At 42.4% G+C, this 24,664-nt stretch overlaps 2 protein-coding genes across 3 annotated transcripts in view; both read right to left on the bottom strand.

The window, feature by feature from the left end:
- Nucleotides 1-191: 191 nt before the first annotated feature.
- MELTF (melanotransferrin) lies at nucleotides 192-19,547 on the bottom strand. 2 transcript variants are annotated; one of them, XM_041475704.1, is made up of 16 exons: nucleotides 19,377-19,547; nucleotides 16,705-16,859; nucleotides 13,021-13,120; nucleotides 11,481-11,663; nucleotides 11,012-11,168; nucleotides 10,127-10,194; nucleotides 9,160-9,347; nucleotides 8,800-8,980; nucleotides 7,678-7,829; nucleotides 7,180-7,276; nucleotides 6,138-6,332; nucleotides 4,828-4,984; nucleotides 2,623-2,690; nucleotides 2,349-2,536; nucleotides 1,344-1,542; nucleotides 288-358 (listed from the first exon to the last, which is right to left on the bottom strand). In XM_041475704.1, exons 1-16 carry the CDS (start codon nucleotides 19,420-19,422, stop codon nucleotides 288-290), a joined length of 2,205 nt encoding a protein of 734 aa, XP_041331638.1. In that variant the 5' UTR covers nucleotides 19,423-19,547. The 2 variants fall into 2 exon arrangements, with proteins under 2 accessions (XP_041331637.1, XP_041331638.1); XM_041475703.1 differs by having other exon boundaries at nucleotides 192-1,542.
- A 3,250-nt stretch (nucleotides 19,548-22,797) lies between these two features.
- DLG1 (discs large MAGUK scaffold protein 1) overlaps nucleotides 22,798-24,664 on the bottom strand; it is a 77,223-nt gene continuing 75,356 nt past the window's right edge. Inside the window, exon 22 of the mRNA XM_041475683.1 lies at nucleotides 22,798-23,979. Within this exon, the coding sequence (XP_041331617.1) occupies nucleotides 23,873-23,979 (107 nt within the window). The 3' untranslated portion in view covers nucleotides 22,798-23,872. The remainder of the gene's footprint in view (nucleotides 23,980-24,664) is intronic.

Genomic DNA, 24,664 nt, shown 5'->3' with positions numbered 1-24,664 from the left:
TTGCCCGTAGTCATGGGTTTGAGCGCTGGGCACGGCCTCACTGCTCCCTGCACAGACACACTCACCCACCGGGCACAGATCAGTCTGTGTCCCACTCCAGCCCCAGGAACTGGGAGCAAAGGAACAGTGAAAGGCAAATGTTCATGTCCCAGAAGAGAGCAGTTTAGCTACCAGGCTGGTTAAAGTGTGATTACTTTTCATGTTTATTTGCTATTTTCACTTATTTATGTGATTGCTATCTGGCTTTACCAGGTTTTTATTACACTACATGTCTGCTCATCCCAGGATCATGAGGTGGTCTCTACAGTCAGGAGGGCAGTGCCTGCCAGCAGCACAGCAACATCTGTGATTAGTGCAGCTATGGATAAAAATAAAACCTGAATACTACAGCCAGTAGAAATGGCTACTCAGAAGTGAAGTACTTTGTTTCACCTACAGCAAACACAAATTTCATGCACAAGGCACTCAGGATTGCCCCCTGTGGAAGGAGGACAGTCATGAGGTTCTTGATGAAGGCTGCATCAAACTAAAGATCACAGGACATCTCTGGCCAGCCATGAGAGCACTTGGTGTGGAAAGTCAATAAGCTCAGTGGATGCTCACGTTTGGCTTTGTTCTTTTCTCTGTCAAAGGGTAATCCCCCTTCCAGTCTCTCTGGGCTTCTTTTTCATCCAGTGACTTTGGAAATTTCCCCTACTTTCTTCTGCTGGAAGGTAGAAGACTTTGTCCATGGCAGAAGATGGGCTGGTCTTTATTCAAAGACTTCCATTCTCTGTGAACTTATCTCTGTGGCAGCAGAGCTCAGGAGAAAGAAAGCAGGATGTTTAGGTAAAGCAGGGATGTGGAGTCTGAGCACAGCCAGCCAGGAGGCCACTAGAGAATTCACTAAACAAGAGTTTTGATATTGCCTTCCAAGAAATTCTTCTACAGGTCAGAAACCCAGAATCATCTAACAGTTCTTGGGAATCCTGGGTGGTTCAATATCGGCAACAATGGCAGAGATACTCCAGTTTTAGACTGATCTTGTAAACCATGTTGATACTGTATTGCTGGTTTCTGCCCCAAATTCCACCCCATCCCCACAGGCAGGGGCAGCTTCCAGCTCTACCCTACTCCCTGATGAGCAGATGCTGTTGGCACTTGCTCTGCAAAGAGGCAGGAAGAGGCATTCCCATGGCAGCACAGCATGTTATCCAGACAGCAGCTTTTCTGAAGAGAAGGTGGCAGGGCAGAGGTGGCCTGGAAGTTCCCACTTGGACCGTGCTAGTCCAAGCCTTGTATCTGACACAGAGCAAGCAGGGGAATGACAGTAGCCATGAGTGAGTATTGTGTTATCCTATTACCTGCCCCAGAGCACTGGGGTGCTTGCAGTCCTTCAAGGGACTCAATATATTCACTCCCCAGCCATTCTGTGTATGTTCTCCTCTCTTTCACTGGCACAATCTCAACAGTAGAATCCTTAAAAATCAAGTCTTTTCCCTGAAAAGTTGAAGAATCAAACATTTTGAATCCATTTCCATTGCTGCTATTTCCAAAGTAGACCTGAAAATAATGAAAAATTCTCAGCATTTTGCAAGATGAAGTGCCGTGTTCCTGTCATCCAACATGAAAGATGACAGGAAACGTTTTGTAGATGAAAAATTCATAAACAATTGCAGAATCTCTCTTACGCGTTTGCTTTTAGATGCTCCAGTAGATCAGATACAGAATTCTGCCACTGGCAATTACAAGAACAGCATTTGTGATTTTGTTTTTTTAGTTACTATCTGGAAAAAGAGCTGTAGTTTTTAAAAAATTCTCTTGCCTCAATATTGTTATGCAATATAGGGTCTGGCTGCCCAGGAGTTACAGACATGACTGAAGTCTAGCACAGAGATATTGCTCAGTCTTGATTTTGAACTAATTAACTTCAGGATGGAGAAGAAGGAACCTCGCTGTGGCAGCCAGGCACACTCTGCCTGTATGGCTTACCATGTGCATGGCTGCAGCATAAACAAACCCAGCAAAGCTCTACTGCATTCCAAGGAAAATTCCAGAATGGAAAAGCGTTAGCACAACGCAGAAATGCGGGACAGCCATGAAAAAACACCTTAAGCTCCAGGGAAATTACTACTATAACCAGTGGCTGGGCAAAAAGTTGAAATCCCTTGTGCACCAGGGTGGTTTTACTGGGTGAGTCACATGGGTTGTATTTTACCTTCTCTGTCACACTCCCAACAGGGCTGTGCACTGTGCACATGCTGCCAGTGCCACGAGCCAGGATATGGCAGTGTGGTCCTGTTGTCTTTATCCTTGGACTGTGTAAGACCATATATAACTCCCCCCAAAAGTAAATGGATTATTAGTACCTGGGCTCTGTCCAGTAGTCCATATAGAGCAAAAACATTGACATCTGGGTGAACCATAACAGCCTGAGCTGGCACCTGAGCCAGGTGACAATCAGCAAACTGGGTGACTTCAGCACGGGCACCATTTGGACACAGTAACTGGAAATCACTGGACTTCAACTTCTGGGCCCAACTAGCAGTGTTTTTACCTGAAAAAAAAGAAACTGGTCATTGTCAAGCAATGAAAGCAAGAAAAATTAATTGAATTTTTATAGAGACATGTAAAACTCAGTACCATCTGTGTTCTCAAACACTGTCGAGTGCTTCACAAAGGCCACATCCCCAGAATTCTCTACCAGGCACCTAAAGGAAGTCAAAGATATAAATGCTTTCAATTCAAAGCATCTTTAGGTGAGCCACATTTTTTTAATAACGCAAAGGTTTAGAATGCAATTTTTTTACAGGCATTCCTGCAAGCAAATGTACTGCACCCAAAGATAGTAAGAAAAACAGAAAAATTTAGCATCTTAGATGAAGAGAAAAGCAAAAAAAAAAATCCGAATTACAAATGTCAAGAGTGGAATACAGTAGAAAAAAATTATTAAAAGCAGTGTGAAAAACAATGAGAAAGACCAATGTTAGGTGAGTAAAGAAACAGAAGATCTATTATGTGATATTCAGTGCAGCATTTGCAGCCCTGTACATTGGAGATCTCCAGTTAATCTAACTGCAATTTCCAAGGGTATTGCTCCAGAACAAAGTACAGTTTCTTCTAATTTTCTGAAGCAGAAGTAGCCCAACATGCCAAGAGACCCTAAAACCACCTCCTTTCCTATGTAGCTTATTCTGTAAGTGTTTTCAAGAAGCATTTCCTAAAACAAAATAATGGAACCAATGAAAGAGATATAAAGCTGTAACTGCATGGCTTATTCAGTACAAAATACAAGGGAAAGTTATGACTGGTAACAGTTACCCAAAATACATGTATTTCAATTGCACCTGGTTTAACCTGGTTAATCAACAGTTCTAATCAAAGGTGGTAAGTCACCATGTGGCTGATACTGTCACACAGAGAACAAGGACTCTGTGGGGCTCTTCAGGGCATTTCCCCAGCAGAAAAAACTTTCCTAACAGATTTTTCAGTACTCTGTGCTGTTTGATTTGCCCCAGACAGTGGGATATACACAAACTGAACGGCCTCTCATGCCTCTATCAAATTAGTCTGAAGACAGCCAGAGTTGAAGGAATCTAGAAATCTGAATTTGAAGTCTGTCTCAATCACCTTCCAGTCATTCTTTTTCAGAAGGGATCACCTAAGTGTCACTGATATATCTACCCCTACCTTGTAGAAGAATGCAGTCCTCCATTTTTTCACCTAAATTCTACCCTTTTAAATACTTAAAACTTCCCACATCTCTCAATTAATTAAGCACTTTCTCCCTTAAAAACAAAAAGTGATCTCCATATAAAGTTTGACTGTGTGGGCACTTTTATCAAATGCACAGTCTTAGAATTATGAGTAAGGCTCTTGCAGCCTGTAACAGCATTTGTTGCTCATTCATCTGGTGACTGGGAGCTGGCTCCAAATCCATGAAGTACAGCAGAAGATCTGGAGTTTGCCTGCAAGGCTTGTACCCAGCAGAGCAGCTGGACTCAACTAAATAGATTTGCAAAAAGTAGTTATCCAAAGCTAACACTTCATTATTTACCAGGCAGCTGCTGTTGAAGTCTCCTCCCTGAAGGGAAAAGGTGGCTTTCTGCCAGCTGTTCCATGCACCATTACCTTCTGAGGTGAAGGTCAGGAAAAGGAAGTGCTCCTTCCATATCTAAGGGTTTCACAGTCTTTGGGTACGGCTCCATCTGTACCTGTACACTGTTGCACAAAGTACTTGTTCCACTTTGTATTATTTTCTCCTCTCTACTTTTAACATACTTTGTTTTGAAGAGGATTTGGCAATTGAACATTGGCCATAACTGCTTGTGCTGTTCAGAAATCTGCCTTCAGCTACAGCCACCAATGAATCAGAGTAGTGAAAACACACTCCAGGCTCCCTGTCACAAGCCTGTCACCCTCTGCAGGGACTTACAGCAGCCAGATCCTGGCTACCGTGTGCCTGCTCCCCTGCTAGAGCTCCCTGTGGATGACCTGCCCATCCAGGGTGGCAGACTCCCTGTCCCACTAGATTAACACAACACTGGAGGCCAGCAACAATCCAACAATCTACTTGGTCCTCACAAGGTGGGTGCTCTGTGCAGGCACACAGGTTGGGCTGTTGGCCACCTGGCTGTCTGCAAGGCAGCTGGCAAAGGCTGTGACACGAGCCAGTGCAATGCCTTATGCCATACCTGCACTGAGGACATCTGGGGACACACATCCCACCTCATTTATGGCATCTGCTGCAGCAACAATAACCTCTGTCTGCTGAGTGGGATGGAAACCAGGCACTCCTTGCATTTTGGGAGGCTGACACAGTGAGTCACAGCCGTGGGTACCAGTTACCTGAAGGCTCCACTGTAGCTGTAGTAACGTTCTTGGCTGCTTGCACTGCATTTGTTGTTTCCACTCTCATCCCCGATACACAGCTGACAGAGCTTTGCTGGGTAATTGTCCTGCTCAGCTGAGGGCACACAGCTGGCAGAGAAAAACTCACTCACAGCTGGGGGAAGACAAAACCAACATAAGGAATGATAAGTGTGGGCTTTTCACAAAAAAAAGGCAGATACAACATCATGAAGTTATAACCAATGCAGGTTTCAGTAGAACACTAGAAATAAAAGTTACAACTGCCTTACTGGAATTCACAAACTAGAACTTCTAAAATATTTTTAGTGCACTATTTAGATGACTGTGTAATGAAACCAAAGAACTTCCTAGGTGATAGATAAGAAGTACGCAAGCAAAATTAGAATGTGGAGTTCCATGTTTACAGATCTTTTTCTTGTAGCCTCACTATACATTGTTTCATTACCTAATGCAGTTTGAAAATAAATGCAATAAAATCCTGGATAAGGGCACTGGGGTGCATCACCAGTGCTCAGGATAATGGAGTGTGCTGGGGGAGCAGTCAGGGAAGTGAAGTTTCTCCTCTGACATCTGTGGCAAACTCTGAGCTCCCAGTGTTAAAAGGACATGGACAGTCTAGAGCTGATACAGTGGAAGGACAGTAGGATGCTCCGAGGGCTGAAACACAACTTCCATTTACCAGGCTGAGAGCTGGACCTGGTCAGCCTGGAAATAAGACAACTAACAGTGTATTGTTATCTGAATCTACATGGTGGGTTTTTCAGGAAGACAGAGCCAGATCCTTCTCAGGGGTGCAGAGCAAAAGGATGAAAAGCAACAGATTAAGTTATGAGAAGGAAAATTCTGATTAGATATAAGAAAAGAAATCCTTTGTACCAAGGATGGTCAAGTAGTGGGACAGGGTCCAGAGAGGTTGTGTGTAATCTGTGTCCTAGGAGTTACTCAGAACCTGCCTGGACACAGCCCTGAGCAGTATGAACTACCAGACCTTTTATGCAGTTGCTTGGAATAGATGATCTCAAACTGTCCCTTCCCGCCTAAATTAGCCAATTATTTTGTGATAAAGGAAAGGAATACTTTCATGTTAGATGTAACATTCTCAGACCTCTCCACTAGTCCACACTGGTGGCAAACTTAACATTTCAAATCATTATATTAAAAACTCAATACCCCTTCACAAACAGATATGATTAATATGGAGCTATGAAATATAAAAAGCATTTCCCTAATTAAAGTTTATCATTAGATTATTACTATCTTTTTGATATGTATTACTGTTGTCTTACCTTGAGGAATATTACAGTCTCTGTTCTTAATAATCCCCCTCTTAATCAGTACACCGATGGGAATATTCCATCCAGCATTTCTCCCCAGTCCTGTGTGGCAGGACTTCTTCCCTCTCAGGTCACTGATGGTGAATGCATTGGACAGATTTCGTTTCACTAACACCACAGCATAGTATGCATTGCTGCTGTCATCAGCTTGTAAAATAAATAGAAAAAAACACACAACACATTACAGCTTCCCTTATGCATTCCCACAGCTCAGTGATCATCTGTGGATCCATTACACTTCTACGGTGGCAGCTTCAATTGCACCAGCAGTCTGCTAGTCAGGCAGCATGGATGTACATGGAATTACTCTTCACTTCTACTGCCTCACATTGCTGCATTCACCTCTGGTCTGTAAGCTGCTGCACACCTGAGCTGAATAACCTACAGACAAGATGATGAAAGTGTTCTTGTTCCCACCAGCTCTTATAAATACATCCCTCTGACAAACAACATACAGGGCATAAGCAAATCAGCAAATCTGCTTCAATAAGTTATTTTTGTGAAAACTTCAAACCTGCATTAAAACTTCTGTGAGTTTTGCAGCAAATTTAAATTCTGCTTTAGTGACACTCTTTTAATCAGTGACTCTGAAGCAGCCATATCAACAGGAAGAATTTGCTTCTAACTAGAATCTACTGCGAAATTTCTGTATTTTTCCTTCTCTTAAAAATATTTTGAGTTTGTGGATACTAATTTTTTCCACTGAAAATATTTTTTTACAAGAACTCAAAAAACAAATGAAGACTCAAAAAACAAAACAAGACTCAAAATTGCCAAAGACTCAGCCTGATCCTGCAGCAGGACAGATGAAAGTAGCCTCACTGTAGATGCTCATGTCATATCCTCCTCTATCTATGATGTGAGGGTAATAATTCTTACTTCCTTTGAAAACATCTTTCCCGGCAGGGCTGGGAACAAAAGACTGTGTTTTTAGTGCTGTTTTCAAACAACTTGGAAAAATAAAGTCAATATATATGTTTCTGGATCTTCTTACCAGAGTAACTTTCTCCAGCAGCTGGTACAAGGCCATATGTCTTCCCAGCTGTGTAAATATCAGCTCCACCCAGAACTACAGCATCACTTTCCTTTTTCTGAAAAATAAAACATAGGATTTCTATGAAAAAACCCAGCACACTTACTTTCCCTGCTACAGTGATGACACCTTTATGGTCACACCTTGAAGGTCAAGGCTTACAGCAAAAGAGCATCACACTGCTAAAGAAAACCTCCCAAATGTGCATAAAGCATCATCAGTGAAACAGGGACAGGAGATTTCACACACACAGGCTAGAGTTAGCTGGGAAACAGTGCCCTCATCACAGCCAAAGATCATCAGGGTTCAGGCTCATCCAGACCATGTGAGCTACAGATCGTCCTGAAATCCAGTGTTCCCGCCTGTCACCAAAGTGAGTGCACATATCTAACCTCACCCACCCAGCAGAGAGCAGCTTCTGCTCATTTGGTTTATGGCACAAGGATTGTAGCAGCCTACCTGGATCAGCTCCATGCACTCTTCCTTTGTCTTGGCTGAAATACACTGAATTGCTGGCTTCAAATTCTTTTTTCTAAAGGCAACAGCCATTTCACCACATTTCCAAATCTCCTCAGTGGATACAACACACCAGTTCAGGCTTTCTGGCATTGCTGCACAAAATTAAAAAGCAAATGCTACATTCACTTTCTCTGCAATACACACCAGGGACTCACACTGCCCACTGTCACCTGTGTCCCATACATGTTATTGAAAATATTTGCTTCTGTGTTGTTCCCCATCCCTCCAGCTCAGACTCACACCTGACCAGGAACCAGGGCACTCCCTGATGAGCAGTTATGTCCACACTGCAAACCTCTCCACAGCAAAGGACAACAGTTCCTACAATTACTGACCATTAAACCCAGCTATAATATGTTAGTGGAGTGCAGCAAAAAGCCACCCTGAATACAAGCTTCCTCACTTTTGACAGTCACAGAACAATGCCCAGAAGAGAAAATCAGGAAGGTGAAGGGCTTTGCCACAGCACAGATCACATCTGGGAGGCTCAGTTGCCAGAATTTTTAAGCTTCTTAAGGCAAAGATTCTTGCAACTTGTGTTTCTGACTTTCCCAGAATGTGTATCAAGTAATTTCTACTTTCTTCTGATAGCAGGAAATGCTAATTTCCTGCTATCAGATGCTACCATAGTGCTTCAATAAAGAGCAACTGAGGGGTTCTTTCAGCTTAGGGAGGAAATCCTCTGCTAGGAATCCATTCATCCATTTTTATAACTACCTGGGGATTTGTGCAGCAGCACATTATTATTCCCCCTTGTCAGCAGGTAAGAAATTAAGTACCAGGCAGCAGTAGCAGCTTACCAGATTAATGCCTCTCACACACCAAGAAAGGGTAGAAAATGCCTGCATCTTATAACAAAGTTGGCCAATTTGCAAAGGAAAATGTTCTGCAGTACAGTATTGTTTCTAGGTCAAAAAGTGAGCTCTGCCCATGCTCAAAGATCAGACTGGCATCTTGCCATAACACTCCAAGAGTGAGAAGAAAATAAACGAGAATCAAGATGATCTATGTTATCAGCTCTCTTTTTGCTTGGCTATAAAGAGGAATCTAAAGACAACTTACTATTGGGGTTGCAGTTCAGAGCTTGCATGGCACGAAGATACTCATCACCCAGCCATGCCTGATAATTCTGAGCTGTGATTGCAACAAGCTCTGTGGTGGCATCTCGGAACAAGAGATTTTGGGCACCGTAGACTGCGGAGTCAAACATCTGAAACTTGGCGCCCAGCCCATTAAATCTTTGCTGTAATGTTAAAGAAAGAAGCAGATGTTACACATTCCTCTCTCTGGTATGTGTGACATCCCATACACCTTCAAACCCCGCAGAGCCAAAGGAGCTCAGATATCCCATTTTCAATCTGCTTAGACAGCTGGGAGAGCCCTTCTAAAACACAAAGGAGCAATGAAGAAATGGCCTCCTACTTGTCCCTGGTTTAAGAGCTGGAAGAGAACTGTCCCATCTGTGTCAGGCCGCACAACCACAGCCCGAGCGGGGACTCGGGCCAGGTGGCAGCTTCTCCACTCTGTCACATCGGCTCTCCGGCCATCGCGGCACAGCAGCTGGAAGTCCCGGGAGCGCAACCGCTGGGCCCAGGAAGAAAGGCTCCTCCCTGAAACCAGACAGGATGGGGACAGACATCAGGTGGGGATGATGCTTCTGGCTCCAAGCCTGCTCTAAGCCTCACTTGCACACATGGAGCAGAACACTGTCCTGAGCATCTCTGAACTATTCCTGACTGCCCAGCATATCTTTGTGGTCCTGCAGTCCCAAAACATTTGTGAGACTGCGGCAGAACACTGTCCTGAGCATCTCTGAACTATTCCTGACTGCCCAGCATATCCTGTGCATCTTTGTGGTCCTGTAGTCCCAAAACATTTGTGAGACTGCACTGAGCTGTGCTGGGGTCTGCAGCAGTATCAAGAGCATCGCTAGTTTAGGATCATGTACAACATTTACATGTTAATATAAATTAACATGTAAATTTATTAGACATATTAAAGCAATGTTATGCTCAAGGTAGTTTTCACATAGTGCCAGATAAGGCAGGTTAATGCTCTCCTAGTCTCCACTGAATCCCTTGGAAGGCTGGAGCAATGTAACAGTCCAGGTCTATATAAAAAGACGTTTCTGCTGTTGAAGGTGTCTTTCCAGAAGCAGCTTAAGATTGCACCTTTCGCTTTATACTGAAACCATCAAGCATTTTTAAAAAATGTCTATCTTCTGGTGCTCACCTGAGAGGGTATATCTGTTTTCAGATTTCATCTGTATTATAGCATTTTTTTGCTGATTCCTCAATTCAAAATACATCAAAGATTTCATATACTGTCATTACAAACACTGTATTTCAGACCTTGCAGCCATTATTCAACAAGCTTCAGGATTACTCACCATCTGTATATTCAGGCACTGTGCTGTGCTTCACAAAAGCAACCTCTCCAGCATTTTCAGCCAAACACCTAACAAATATAAATCCAACCACAAAGAGACATTACAAAACCCCTGTGCTCTGGCCACTGCCAGCTGACAGCCCGAGGGCTCTGTGCTCCGTTCCATCAGCCACAGACACTGACCTATTTCCTTGTGCTGAGAGTTTTGCTCAAGGCAGAGACTAGAGGCTGTTGGAGCATGAAGTAAACTATCATTGTCATCTGGTGAATATGAACAACATGTTCAGTGCTGCCTGGGACAAACACCATGACCTTCTTTGTCCAGGACAGCTCTGTGTCTAAGGCAGTCACACAGTCCTTTGGGGAATACACAAGGAGGAGCAAGTGCTTCTCATAAGCCAATTCTGCCCTTGTTAATGCTATGACTTGGGGACTGGGAGCTGCAACGCAGCACACAGATGGGAAGGAGGAAAATAAAGATTGGTGTGCAAAAATGGAGGGCAGAGCCCTCGATAATTCAGAGCAGCTAGGTGGGATAACTGAAAGAGCCAAGTAGGGCAGCAGTTCAGCTCTCAGGCTCCAAGGATCACCAGGTTTTACTGGGAAAGATAAGTCAGTAAAGCTTGCTGAAACACTCAGATTGTGTCAACAGCTGCTGGACAAAGCAAATAGCATTGGTTTTAATATTCAGGTATTAGTACCTGAAATAGTGGGTTAAGAATTACTTTTGATCAGTCAGGTTAAAAGCATGGCCATCCTAACAAAACTATAGATTTTCTAACAAGATCAACTGTAAGGTCTGTAGATTCAATTTCTTGTCAGTGAGGCCTGAACACGACTATGGAGAGGGTACAGCAATAAAAAAATTGACAGACATGATTTTTACCTGAAAGCCCCACTGTAGTCATAGTATTGCTCTTGGGAATTTAGTTCACATTTGTTCTGTCCTTCTGAGTCCCCTTTGCAGAGCTGACAGAGGGATTTGGGATAGTTCACACCATTTGCTCCAGGAACACAGCTTGCATTGAAATAGTCACTCACAGCTAAATGCGAAATTGGAATGAGGCATTTTTAGCAACGAATAAACAAGATCAATTTCATTTTAACACATCCACACAGTACATCTCTAAAAAGATTCAGAAGGCGCAAGTTATTTTCTTCTTAAAAGATAGTTTCCAAGTTTAAAACAACCAAAACCCCTGCAGTCTTCATCAGACCTACATGAGAATCCTACAAGGAGCATCACAGTCAAAGAACAGAACAGCAGCTGAGTCCCATTTCTGTACACACACACAGAGGGTCCCAAGAGCATTGGGAGAGCACTGCTGAAGGGATCTTTGCCCTGTAACCCTTGCCTTTTGGGAGGTCACAGCCCATGGGTGCCAGGTGCCCAGTGTCAGTGAGGTAGCCCACGGGCACATCCCAGCCCGCAGTCCTGTTGATGCCGGTGTGACACGAGCGCGCTCCCTTCAAGCTCTCGATGGTGATGTTGGAGCTTCTCTTTACCACAGCCACAGCATAATAGGAAGTTCCAATCTCTGCAGCACAGGAAGAAAGAGAAACAACCTGAGTAGCCCCACAGCAGCATTACAGTGACATACACTGATTTTTGGATTGTGCCTGCCCTACCCACAAGGAAGTCACTCTGTTCACATCCTTGCTGAGAACCTGCTGACTGTGAATCAATGTACCCCATAAATTTTCAATGTGAATTGTCTTAGTCCACAGGCAACCTGCTCTAACTTTGGAGGTCACTCTGCTTTGAAAGTAAGGTTCCTTTCAGAAAGAAATTTTCTATTACTCTAAATATATCTGGATTGAATTGAGACCAGTATAATTTACTCCACAGTGGATCTTAATTTTGTTACAGCAGAGTCAACTGATGTCTCTGGAGCATCACAGCTGATTTCATTATCTTTGTTTTACAGTCTAATATAACTCAGAGTCAAGAGTTGAGGGTTTGAAATGATCATAAGGTCATTCAATCTGACTTTATTTAGATCAGAAATCACTAAATTTCTTCCACTTTTCTCTGATTTGAGCTCATAGCCTGACTAATGGAGATAGTCAGCCTCTGGATCCTAAGGACCATTTGGTTTTGAGATGCCAAAGTACAGGTCCCTCACCAGAGCCATGATGTGTTTAACAGGGTGGGGGGCTGCTGCAGATGATCCAAGATCCTATGGACTGACCCCAACAGCCACTTCTGAAGATGCCTTTGGCCAGGTAACATTAAGACCCAGCAACAAAACAAATCCAGCTCCATCTCACAATAGAGTGATGAGACAGCACTGCCAGCCAACTGCTTCTAGAGCTCTCCCCTCCTTTCCATCTTAAATTTAGGGGGAGCATCATCCAGCTCTGAACTACACAAACGTGTTGATACTGAGCTCTTGGTCAGGATGACAAGTCACCACTGAATTATTGTCTCTGCCTTGAAAGGAACTCAAAGCTTAAGGTCACCCAGACAAGAAGCAGAATCAAGTACGTCCTTTCTTCTAGCAGTAAAGTTCTAGTAAAACCAAAATCTAATTATTCCAATGTATAGGACTGAGAGAGAAACTTAGTGATTTATGCTTAACAATTCATTAATCTATAAATCTATGGAATAGAGAACACAGAAAGCAGAGAGACAGTAAAAAAAACAAACAAAAAGCCACCCAACAAATTTATTGCAGGAACAGCTACTCTGACCTACATGCTTCAGGACAGACTCAGCCACAGCCCTGTCTCCTGTTTCCCCAGTCTGTTACAGGCAGGAGCAACCAAGAGGGAACCTGACCACTACCCACTGTTTAGAGTCTTCAAAAAGACTCCAAATAAAATGCAAACAGTAAATACAAGCTTTTTCTTATGCATTTTAAGTAATCTAAAAAGTATTTAGTCAGAATATACCTTGATCATATACTTCCCCAACCACAGGTTTCAGACCATGCTCCCTTCCAGCCTGGAAAATCAAACGGCCGTCCAGGGTCACTGCATCTGCCAAGTCATCCTGTGCAGACACAAGGGCAGAACACATGTTAAAGCTTAATTATTAGTAGTTATCAACAACCAGAGTACCCATGCATTTAGAAGAGGCCCTTAGTTAATATGCATTTGTGTTTTCTTTTTCCAATTATTTTAAGGGCTCACAAATTTCTGAACAACTCTTACCAAGAGGGATTTTAGATGCTCAAAACTGCCTTCCTGCAGAAGCAACGCAGAAACCAACCCTGCACAATGATGGCTTCACCAGTCTTAATAGTTCAAAGAAATCTTAGAAATGGATGCTGCAGCTCTCTGCAGGATCTTAAAGCCCAGCAATTTGAAGTTTCATTCTGTAGCTATTGCCCCAAAGCTTGAAGATTTATATAAAGTAGATACATTTTAGATTATACACAGATAGGTAAAAATAATATTTTTGGGGCTACAAAACCTGAACGCCAAAGTGTTCTCCAAAGCACCCTTAGAGCCTGCTGGCTTCTAGCTCAGCACAAGGCAGACATGCATTTTGTGAGTGGAGGAGCAGGTGGCAATGGGTTCCTGAGGAGGAGGAAAGTATCTAAAAAGACTGTTCAAACTGGGAGGATACAAATCTGAGGCATCCACTTTCGGGAAGGTGCCCGGCAACACCTCGTATTTTCTGGTGACTGTAACACCAGGCTTGCTGGGATCCTGCTGCAGCTGCAGGATTGCTCTGCAGAGCACAGGATGCGTTCCCCCATGTGCAGGGCCAGCAGAACTGCTGGGCACACCCCTGGCAGCAGAACCAGCTCCCTCTGTGTACTGAGCCTGTGGGAGCCAGGAGAGGGCATTTCACACCCACCCAGACAAGATACTGCCGAGAAAATCATCAGCAGTGTGACATTTTGCATTTCTAAGCTAATTCCAAGTTTCTTATCAGTTTGCTTAACCTCTGGTTTGGCCCTGGAGGAGGCAATTTAGTTTCTCCATACCTTGGGAGCTTGCAAAGCATGGTCAGGGCAGGGCAAGGACTGCCTAGCACACCACAGCAGCCTCGCACAGGCTGAACCACATAATGAGCTTGAACATTTCTTAAGGCATTGTATGAGAGCACAGAAAATACGTCGATGTTGACATCTAAACCAGATTTGAAGTTGCCATGTAATTTGAAATCTTTTACTTGTTTGGCTTGAAAAAAAAAAAAAAAGATGATATTCATTAAACAGCTGAAACAATAGATGTCCTGAGAGCTGCTTCTCATGAATGAGAGCTGAACAAATCCAAGGGAACCTGAAGTGGACTTGGGGTTGGGAGATATTTGCATCTTAAAGAACAGACACAATCTTTCTGAATAACTGGATGTGATATTCCACTGGTGAGGGTCAGAGCACAGGACAGTGTAGGAATCAATACAATCTGTGGTTCAGCAGGGACACCTGGCAGGAGAGGAGGTGGGAGTTAGAAGGCTCCTACCCTCAGCGAGAACAAAAAGTTCTTCTAGAATTGGTGGTGGACCAAAAGTAGAGCAGATAAAATGGAAAGGGCTGGCCACAAAAACCATGAGGTATGTTATATGGCCATATTTTCATAGGAAATAGCACTTTTCTGACTGAAAAGCAGAACCTTTGAGCTCTGTTTACACACAGAGCCTCTGATAAATAGCTTTTGTAAAAATAGCACAAGACAAAAAAGGTCTATTGTTGTTTTTAACATGAAGTAGTTTTCAGGCTACAGATCTCTCCTTTAAATAACACACAATTATTGCTGAGGTGACATATCAACAGCAGTGTGGGCATTTTTTTTTTTTCAGCAAGCATTTGCCAATAAATTTTGCAAAAGCATGGGACTCAGCTACAATTTTTTATTAAGTATACATGTGATGGTAGTACTCTCCATTATTTTCAGAGGAAGTTTATTTCTGTGCGTCACAACATTTGAGAATTACCTACTTAAGTGTTTTAAAGGCCTGCTGAAAATCAGGTCTGGTCACATTCAATATTGTCAGGTTCCCTAGTTAAATATTTCGGTATTTCTTAATTTTTACACACCTTCAAACAAAAAGGTTTTTTCCTTTATCCATGTTCTAACACATACACAGGTCTAAGTCCAAGTTATGCAGTGTTACAAAATAGCATCTGCCTCTTCAGCCAGTGTGTCTTGCTCCCTTCTTGGCCTCAAGGATCAGAGTTCAGTGCAGATGCCAACTCAGGGATTCTACAGAGCCCTACACAGAGTAGGTTGGCTTGAATATTTAGTAGATTATTAGCACAAGGGGAAAAAAGCAAAAAGGACAAAGTCTTGTCTGCAGCCTTACAGTGAAAATTCATTTTATCAGAAAGCAACTTACTCATGCTGTCTGCCTGCCTGCTATTTCCAATGGCTTGCAAATGCAGTTCTGTGAGCTCTGTATTTCAGAATCAGACACTCATCAGCCCTTTATATAATCTGCTTTGCAGAATCTAACAGCTTCCTCTGTGGCAATGCAGCAATCAGCCAAGTGGTTTGGAGATCAGACATTACAATGCCCTGTCTATTCCCAAGGTGAGATCCACATCTCTATCAGTATCTGTCTCAGCACTCATCAATACAGTCTGACACCCTTGCTCAAGAACAGTATTTATCAAGAGGCAATGAGGTAGTCTTAGGAGTCAGACAACCATTCTGCTTCATTGACAAAAATTACAAGATATCAGTTCTTGAAATGTGCTCCTTTTTTTCTAGCCACATAATCATCAGCCTCATCTCCCTTCAAAACTGTTCTTTCAGATCTCCTTTCCTTCCTCTGAACCTCTTGTCCTTGACAGGCTGCATCTCCACAGAAACCCGGTTCTCGGGCATATCTACAAAGAACATTCTTTATGAGCACAGCCAGCCACCCTTCCCTTCCCCCACACCCTGCCAGTGATGACAACCATGATTACCTGCCTCCACACTTCTTCCAAAATCCACTTTTTACCTCCTACCCCCTCCAAAGGAGGGAATTATTTTGCATACATCATTTTGCAAATTCACACGTTCACAGTCTTTAAAGCCTTCCCCAGATGCACACTCTTTTTGGAAGCTGAGCACACTCTGGGCAGCTGAATTAATACAGCTTAATACAGAGGTTTGCCCTTTGCTCACCCCACTTGCTGCTTTGCCTTTCTCTTGTACTTGATTTGATTACACTCAGCTCTTCTGTTTATACAGTAATTTCCATAACAGGACCCTGAAATGGGAGTTTGATCCAGAGTTTATCGAAATACAATCTACTTAGAGGCTAAGCAGCACAGCTTTAACTACTGTCTGCATCTTGTAGCTCCATCCCTTCTTAAATATCTGCTAAATAAATCTGACACAATTCCCAAATGAAAGATTACTATTTGGGAGGAAATATTTAAAACCTTAGCTGCGTTCCTAATGACTGGCCATATGTGAGCAGCCAAACAGATGACACGGGGTCATTCTGACATTCAAGTTCATATCTTTAAAAAAGATATACCTTGACTTGTCAGAGCCATGAATGCCAGAAAGCAGAGGCTCAGCTGCCTGGAGGGCCACACACTCACCACAGAACAGTGCACCTTACCAGGGGATTATTATTAGGCACATGGAGAAATTAAACTAATGACACTGGTGTCACTCACAGCTCACCTTGATCATCTGGGTACAGTTAGCAGCTGACCCCCCTGCTGTACACTCCAGAGGGGGAAGGATGCCAGCCTCACTAAAGGCCTTGCTCATGCCATTACACTTGGAACGTTCTGGTTCAGACACCGTGCACCACCGGACACGCTCCAGGCCGAGAGCTGCGAACACAGCACCGAGAGAAAATATCACAAAACCCATCTGAGCGTTTGGAACAGAGCTTACCATTTAGAGATAAACTTTCGTTCTGCTTCTCCCCCCAAACAAAAAAAAAAACCCACTTCACCCCAAACAAAAAAAGAACTCACTTCACTGTGAGTCCTTAGAGGTGATTCCCACATTCATTCCAATTAATATGAATACTGAAGTTTTTTTGGACTGATCACAAGATCAGACTCAGATACTGAAATCCAACAGCAATAGTTTCTGACATAAAAAACACATATACCACGGAACAGGTCAGGGCATCCAGACTATTCTAAACACCTTGCAGAATACACCATCGTAATCAAGTTAAAACCACGTGAAACTATTATTTAAAATGATATGCTACAAAACCAAAGAGACTGTCCAAAGACAACTCCTGTCTTTAGTATTGCTAGTTAGTATCTGGGGTCCTGTACCAGCCCTTACTGGTCTGAATTAAAAAAGCAACCTTAGGTGCTCAAAAGCCTTGCCACTAGGCTTATTATGAAAACTAGAAAAGTAAACTTGGCCCTTCAAAACAGTCTTTCATAAGAGATCGTAACCAGTCAGGAAAAGGGGAGGGCAGAGCCATGAATGAAAAGACTCAAGTTGAGTAGTGGAGATTTCCATTAATTAGCAAAGAAAGGTGCCTTTCAGCAGCCCCAAACCTCACCAAGTGCCAAAGCTACAAACACTTGGCTGCTTTTGTGGGGAGAGGTGACCGTGTGCAGACAGTGCGGTGGAATGGAAACGCAGGCGTGGGACAAACAGGCACGGTCACTTTCGTAAGCAGGGACACAATATTCCACTGCTTGTCTACAATTTCCATTTTTAACTGGAGTCTGCTGTTAACCATTTATCATGTGGTTTTCTAATACCTCTAAGTGGCCTTCTACTTCCCCCCAGTGCCATGGAGCTGAGATGCCACATCTGACTGTGCAAGCTAAAAATGACTCCGCTCGTGCCCGATAGTGCTCCCTGCACATCTCCTGACTTCGTGGCCGCAGACTAAACAAGACTGTTGATGCCAGAAGATCCAATAGTGAAACAGTGGGTTTGGCTTGCTGTGACACAGAGCCAACTCTGCTGTCAACAAATACTAAGTCAGACTTGGAAAGCTTACAGGAAGTTTTCATGGCAGCATATGCCAGTAGAAGGAGAAACAACTGCCCACCTCTGAGCTGCAGGAATCTGAGAACCAAGAGGGTTGGAGAAAGCTACAACAGGTCATGGTAAAAATACACCTCACAAAAACTTAATGTTTGTACTACCTCACCTGTTGGGGTGAAATTTGCACCATTAATTCCTTGGGAGTAGAAGAAAAATCCTGGTTTTTGTTTTGGGGCTTTCTTTTTATAAACATAAGCAAAGTGGGGACTCAGCCTCTCAGTGTGTATGTATGCTAAGTGCCATTTTTCAGCCTCAGCATTCTGATTTTACATATGGACACACAGGGGGTAAAGCATGAAAGTAAGAAAAAATCATCAGCCATATACCTGAAACAAAGTCCTTTTAGCTCTATATTTCAGCCAAAATAGTAGAACAGCCTGAATCCATTGGTTTTTTTTTCCTCACTCATCAAAACCAAGGCTTTATTGGTCCCTTTCCAAATTGCTGAATTTTGATGTTAGAGGAAAGTCAGATCTGGGCAATATCCTACCTCCTTCCTTACAAGGTAGCCCATCTGAAATGGGCTTGAGCACAGACAAGGCCTGCAGTTATCCTCTCTTCCTACTGCCAAGGAAAATCAGCTTTAAACATCAGGTCAGTGTCTGAACCCAAGTTTATTCTCAATTTTGGCCCTTCTGTATATCAGTAGATATATATATATATACACATATATGTATAAAACTTAAAATGGCAGAAGCTGGCAACTTGCATTTGAAATATGCTCAGAGTCCTAACACACCCATAACTATCACTGACAAACACCCCAATAACTCCTCAAAGTAGTGGTACTACATTGTGTAAAACCAAGTGGCTATTTATACAGCTACTGTTACAGTATCAAGGGCTTTCAACAGAAAAAAAAATAGGGGGAAAAATTAACTAGGACCATTTGTTTTCTGAAGAACTGAAGAGTGCTTCAGAAACAGGACCTACACCTCTGGTGAAATTAAAAGCACTCAGCAATACAATTTCGGAGTGGCAGGAAAAAGCTAACATGTTGCACAGAGCATGAGAAGTGAAATAAACCAATTATTTCTATTTTTACAAAGTAAGTGTCACAGAACTGCTCATTGTTGTGAAAAACACACATCACTGAAACAGAAATTGATTCAGTGCTGGGGAAACAAAACATTTGACACCAATGAGTCAAGATACATATACATGGTGTTCAATACAGCCTTTTCTACTGCTTTTCTATTACTTCCTTCTGTTTATTTTCCTGACCATATAAGATTGGCTCTGAAGTGCTTCTAGTTTCCTTCTGCTCTCTCACATCACACAGAGCTCCCATGGCACAGCAAAACCTTTTGGAGGACACTTACCAGCATGAAAGAAGAGAAGATAGAAAATATTTCTTGAGCTCTTCATGGTGAAAGGTTTAGGATCTGTGATTCTTTCAGCCTTCAGAACTCCCAGAGATCAAGGCTCCTGCAAGAGTGCTCTCTCCAGCCTGGTCTCAGGTGAAAATCAGCTGCATTCAATTGCCAATGCACTCTGTTCAACAATAAGCCCTGCTCACCTCGACACACGTCACCTCGTACATGACTACAGGAAAAGAAAGCATGCCTGTCCTCACACTGCCTGTACACTTGGAAAAAAACATCAGACCTGGAAATTGCAACGTATCTGAGGCACCAATGAGGTCGCTACTGCCTTGGCACCACCCACAGACTTCATTCAATGAACTGCTACACACCGGCACACAGTGGTGGGGCAGGGCTGTGGAACCCATCCTCACTGAGATCTGTGCATTCCCTGGCCCTGGGGCTCAGGAAGCAGGAGGAGATTCAAGGTAAGCAGTTTATCTGGCAGAGTAGACAGTCACTTGATGCCACATTCTCAGCATTGCCACAAATTGCTTAAAGTCATCATCAGAAGCCCAGGCTCTAACAGCAGCAAAGCCTGTGCACTCTACAGGTGGTACAGCACATGCTAAGTGCACATTTCCTGAAATTTAATAGCAATTGCTATAAAACAGCTGAATCATTCTGACTTATTTTAAGGTTTAAGAGAAGGCCCAGGAAGGAATCTCTGCCAGAAAGAATCAAAACTGCTGACAGTAGCTCTGTTAAAAGCTGCTGTGAATTTCAGTGAAACTTTCACAGAGCAACCCTCATTTGTGCTGCCCAACTATTAATTTCTTATTAGTCAATGAACTGCAGCTGCCTGTAACGCTTTGTTTAGGTAAAAGCTGCTCAGAAATAGAAGGGCTATGTGGTGTGAGTCCTCACTCCCAGGGAGGGCATGAGCCACACAGCTCTGTGCATCCCCCACCAGCCTGTACGGCCAGGAGTGTGGCAGGATGCCTCCAGCACTCATCAGCTACCTGACTGCAGGTGGGCACGATGCTAGCTCTAACTCTGACTAGCACCTGTAAGACAACAGCTGAGTCAATTGCTATTTCAAGTTTAGAATTTCAAAATATAGAGATTGATCCCTCCAGACTTTCTTCCCAAACAAAACCTTATGGCTGAACTCTGATTCTTGGCTCGCTAGACCAAGAATTGTCCCTTTGTTGTCTTAAATGTTAAAGAATAACTTGGTGCCACTGAAGTATTTCCAAATGTTTTCAAGGACCCATTGCTCAGATCCTTCCTGTGCCCTTCCTACTGGCCAAATTAACATCAGGGAGAGATGTTTGCATCCTGATGTTTGCAGAAGGGTTTACAGTCATTTACAGATGACAAGACAGTCCTAGTACCAGTTGCTTAAGACTCCAAGGGTAGGATTAGTAAGACACAAATCTGGTACCAGGGCTCTCCTATGGGAGAACCATTCCCTCTATGGGAATGGTTCAGAAGGCAGAGGAGCAGCCTTTTTGCAGAGGAGGTCTATTCCAAACACAGCCCCCTCTAAACAATTACACAAGCACAGTTCATCAGAATTTAGATAATTTTCCTATTTCATTCTTAACTCTGAGTATCTGTGCTTTAAGGAGATATTAAATTTCTTAACCTAGTTTTCAGCACAATTCAGTAAAAATGCCAGCAAGGAAATAATATAACTTACAATAACAATAGAGGGTAACAAACACTTCATCAAGCATGTGTCTGTATAGCAATTACAAATAGTTGGGTTATCAGGCAAGAAGAAAACCCCCAATGCCTTCACTGGGCCAGCAAAAGAGTGGTAATACATCAGTGTGGTGCCATTTGGATTTCCTAATTACTCTAGTTGTTAAATTAGAAGCCTTTAGCAAAATACATGTATTGTAAAATGTAACTCTAAGATACAGAAAAGCGTACCCGAGAATCAAAAGATGTATCAGCACCTGATGCTGGAAAAATGAGACCCAGAGAAACACTAAGTAATGCAAACCCTGACAATTACAAAAGATAAAATAACAAGGAGCATCAGGGCTCTCAGAATCAACTTTTCTGCCAGTGTTCAAAGGTAACATTGGAAACAAACAAAACTAAAAATGCAAAGCAAATACTCCAGAGTCCTTTGGTATTTCTTGATCCAAGACTTGTTTTCACTCCCTCATGACAACTGTGCAAGGTAACTGCTGTGGACTTCAGTCAGAGTGGAGTGTTTGGTGACACCTGGCTACTACAGGACAAGTGCCTGGGGACAAAGTTCAGTGGCAGCTACTCAGACACTCCAACATATGAAAGAGCAATTCCTCACAGACCAGGATCTTTCTGATGGATTAAAAAAAAAAGAGGTAAAAAGAAGTGCATACAATACAGAGATTGCAGATGTGTTTGCAGATTTGATAGAGATTCATATCCTTCTGGGGTTTTTTTAAGATTTACTCTTTTAAGATGTCACACAAAGACACCTCAAACAATCAGTCACTTTCAAAGAGGGAGACAACAGTACACCTCTAGCTGCCTTAAAAATTTATGACATTATTTATCAGAAGCTGCATCAATCCAGTACACCAAGCACTTCCATGGGCAGGAATTCTCAGAAAGGCAGCACAACTGATTTCCCAGATCTTCAAAACCAGAAACTCTTCTGGGGCATGCACCAGCAGCTTTAACTTCCTGCAAGCTGCACTAGCATCCCACATAACATCAGCAATAATTGTGTCACAAGTTTGAACCTGCTTTTAATGCAGTAACTTCAGTAGCCCCAGTGTGGCCACCAGTGTTTTTCTAAGACCTGATTTTCATTTACAGTCTCAGTCAATTATTCTAAAGTGCTACAACACCTGTATTTATCATAATTAAAAACACACTTGACAAATATATTGTACAATAAAGTTTATTAGCTGTTCTCCTCTTTCTAACAAATGGAATGGATAGTGTTGATAATTCTTTACAAACCAAAGCTGATTTGGTTGTGAGACTGCCCCATGACTGCCATAAGTACATCCCTCTAAGAAACAATCAGTTGCAAACAAGCAATGGCAGGTACCAAATAATAAGGGAATTTGAGAATTTCATTATTGAAGGTTTTGGTACAACGTATTCATAACATTCAGCACAGAAGTTTGTGCATTGCAAACGGAAGATCTTGTGCCTGTGCAATCCGAGACGAACACGTACAGAAAAAAAATATATTGTTGACTCTGAATTCTCCCTTTGGTTAAGACATGCATATTACAAAGGGGAATGGGGAAGACAAACACCCGGAATTGCGTAGAAAAGAGGAGAACTTGCATGTATTTTTTTCTTGTACTAATATTCCCTGGACTTCATGCCCAGCCATCACAGCCCATTTGATTTTTCCGTGATTAAGGAAGGTAAATTCTAATTTGGTTTTTTATTTTTATTCAAAACAAAAAGCTAGGAGTAGGTGGTAAAAGAAAAATATATATTTTATATATATATATTTATACGTGTGCGCAACTATGTAAAGAAAATAATTCCCATAGTTACAGAGTTTAGTTAAAGAAAGTTTAATATATATATATTTATTATAACAAAATAGGCAGTTATTGTGGGTAAAATATTCATTAAAATCTGACCCCTAAGAACACACACATTTTTAGGCTATGAATCATTCTCTCATTGCCCTAATGACCATCTCTGCAGCTGTTTTCTGAATTACTGCCAATGCAAATTTGGCATTCCTCTGAAAAATACATGGTTTCCTAGCACCTAAACATATTTTTAGGCTCAAAAAGTGTGATGACCATTATCTATAAAGAATTTCTGTAACACACTATAAATAGTGTTTCATGAGGAAGATTAAAAACATTACATATCTTTGTCCCTAGCAATTTTATTGGCAAAAAATGAAAAAATAGATTATAAGAATATCCGTATGAAATTATGAAAATGAATATCCCTTTAGGAGTAGTAATGGGACTTAATGAAAATGCTAACTCAAAATTTAACAGTTTCTTTCTAACTGCCTGGAAAGAAAAAAGATACTGTGACAATAGGATTGAACTCAGAAAATAAAACCTGAAATTGATTGCCCTGACCAAACCATGCTATTAAAGTTAAGCGTGCAAAGTTACTCATAATTTACAACTTCCTTGAATACAACTTTTCTTTCAATTGTTATGAAATTTTAAAAGAATGTCTATAAAGCTTTTTTGAAAAATCTTTGAAAGTTACTTTCCCTTAAACATTAAGGAATTTTACCCAGCAATTCCCTCCCACCCCCACCCTAAACTAATAGCTGGTCAGGCCATTCCACTGTCATGTTCGAAAAATGGCAAACCAACAACACACAATAATACAAATTATTCAAACTAAGAGAGACACCAAATGTAAAGCATTATGGGAACTGCAGAATGTGATGGTTAGGGTATGAACCACGCTGGAAAGAACTAGAGGCAGGCTCCACTGGAAGGGCTTAAGAGTCGTCAGATGTAGTAGGTGATGTCAGTTAGAAAATGAAAAATAAAAATCTGTTTTCATAATTTTTCCTTTGCTGGAACCCAGATGTAAGGACCAGACTGTTCCTCTATGATCTGTTTCACTTGGTTGTAGATTTCCTCCAGAGTGTCTCCCTGGACAATAGCTGCAAAACATAATGTGGCAATCAGTAATTGTCCCTCCTCGTTCTGCGCAGAAGCCAGGCTGCTCACGCCAGGCTGCTCCTTGCCCTCAGTGGCAGGAGGATTTCTGACTGCTGAAGGAACAGACACCCTGGACACTCCTGCTTTCAGTGCTGGACTGAAGCACAGAGTGCTACTGCAGGACACCAAAGCACTTCCTTGGGGACAGGGGACTTCCTACCAAGTATATACATACAACTGAGGGGTTTTTTAACCTTTTCCTAGCCACATGTTCCAATTTGCCTGAGTCAATTCACATCCTCCTTGGAGTATTCCTTCTTGGCCCAACTTTCATTTGTGTTTCTAACACAAAGCAAGACAGTGCAGGACTGTGTCCTCACAGGCTGGCGAACTCCTCAGCTCTACCCTGAAGCTGCACAGCAAGGCAGGCTGACCTCGAGATGTCTACCTAGCTCCACCTTTGCTTTTGGCTAAAAAAAGGAGGAACTCCTGGAGTTTGTTGTCCAGACAAGAGATTCCAGTTTTATAGACGAGAGGCTTCCTTATACAGTTAAAAGTGCAATCTATACTAATTCCTGTCATGTTGGTTGATGTGTTTTTGCCAAGGCTAGAAATTAACTAGAAATGAGCCAATATGGATGTGTTCTGACATATCAGAATAAAATATGGTCTGGTGAAAATGTTTGA

This window comes from Pyrgilauda ruficollis, unplaced genomic scaffold, assembly GCF_017590135.1.
Source record: "Pyrgilauda ruficollis isolate IOZ18807 unplaced genomic scaffold, ASM1759013v1 scaffold36, whole genome shotgun sequence".
Classification (NCBI taxonomy): Eukaryota; Metazoa; Chordata; class Aves; order Passeriformes; family Passeridae; genus Pyrgilauda; species Pyrgilauda ruficollis.
Note: the sequence above shows the minus strand (reverse complement) of the source record. Positions and strands in the feature narration are given on the sequence as shown.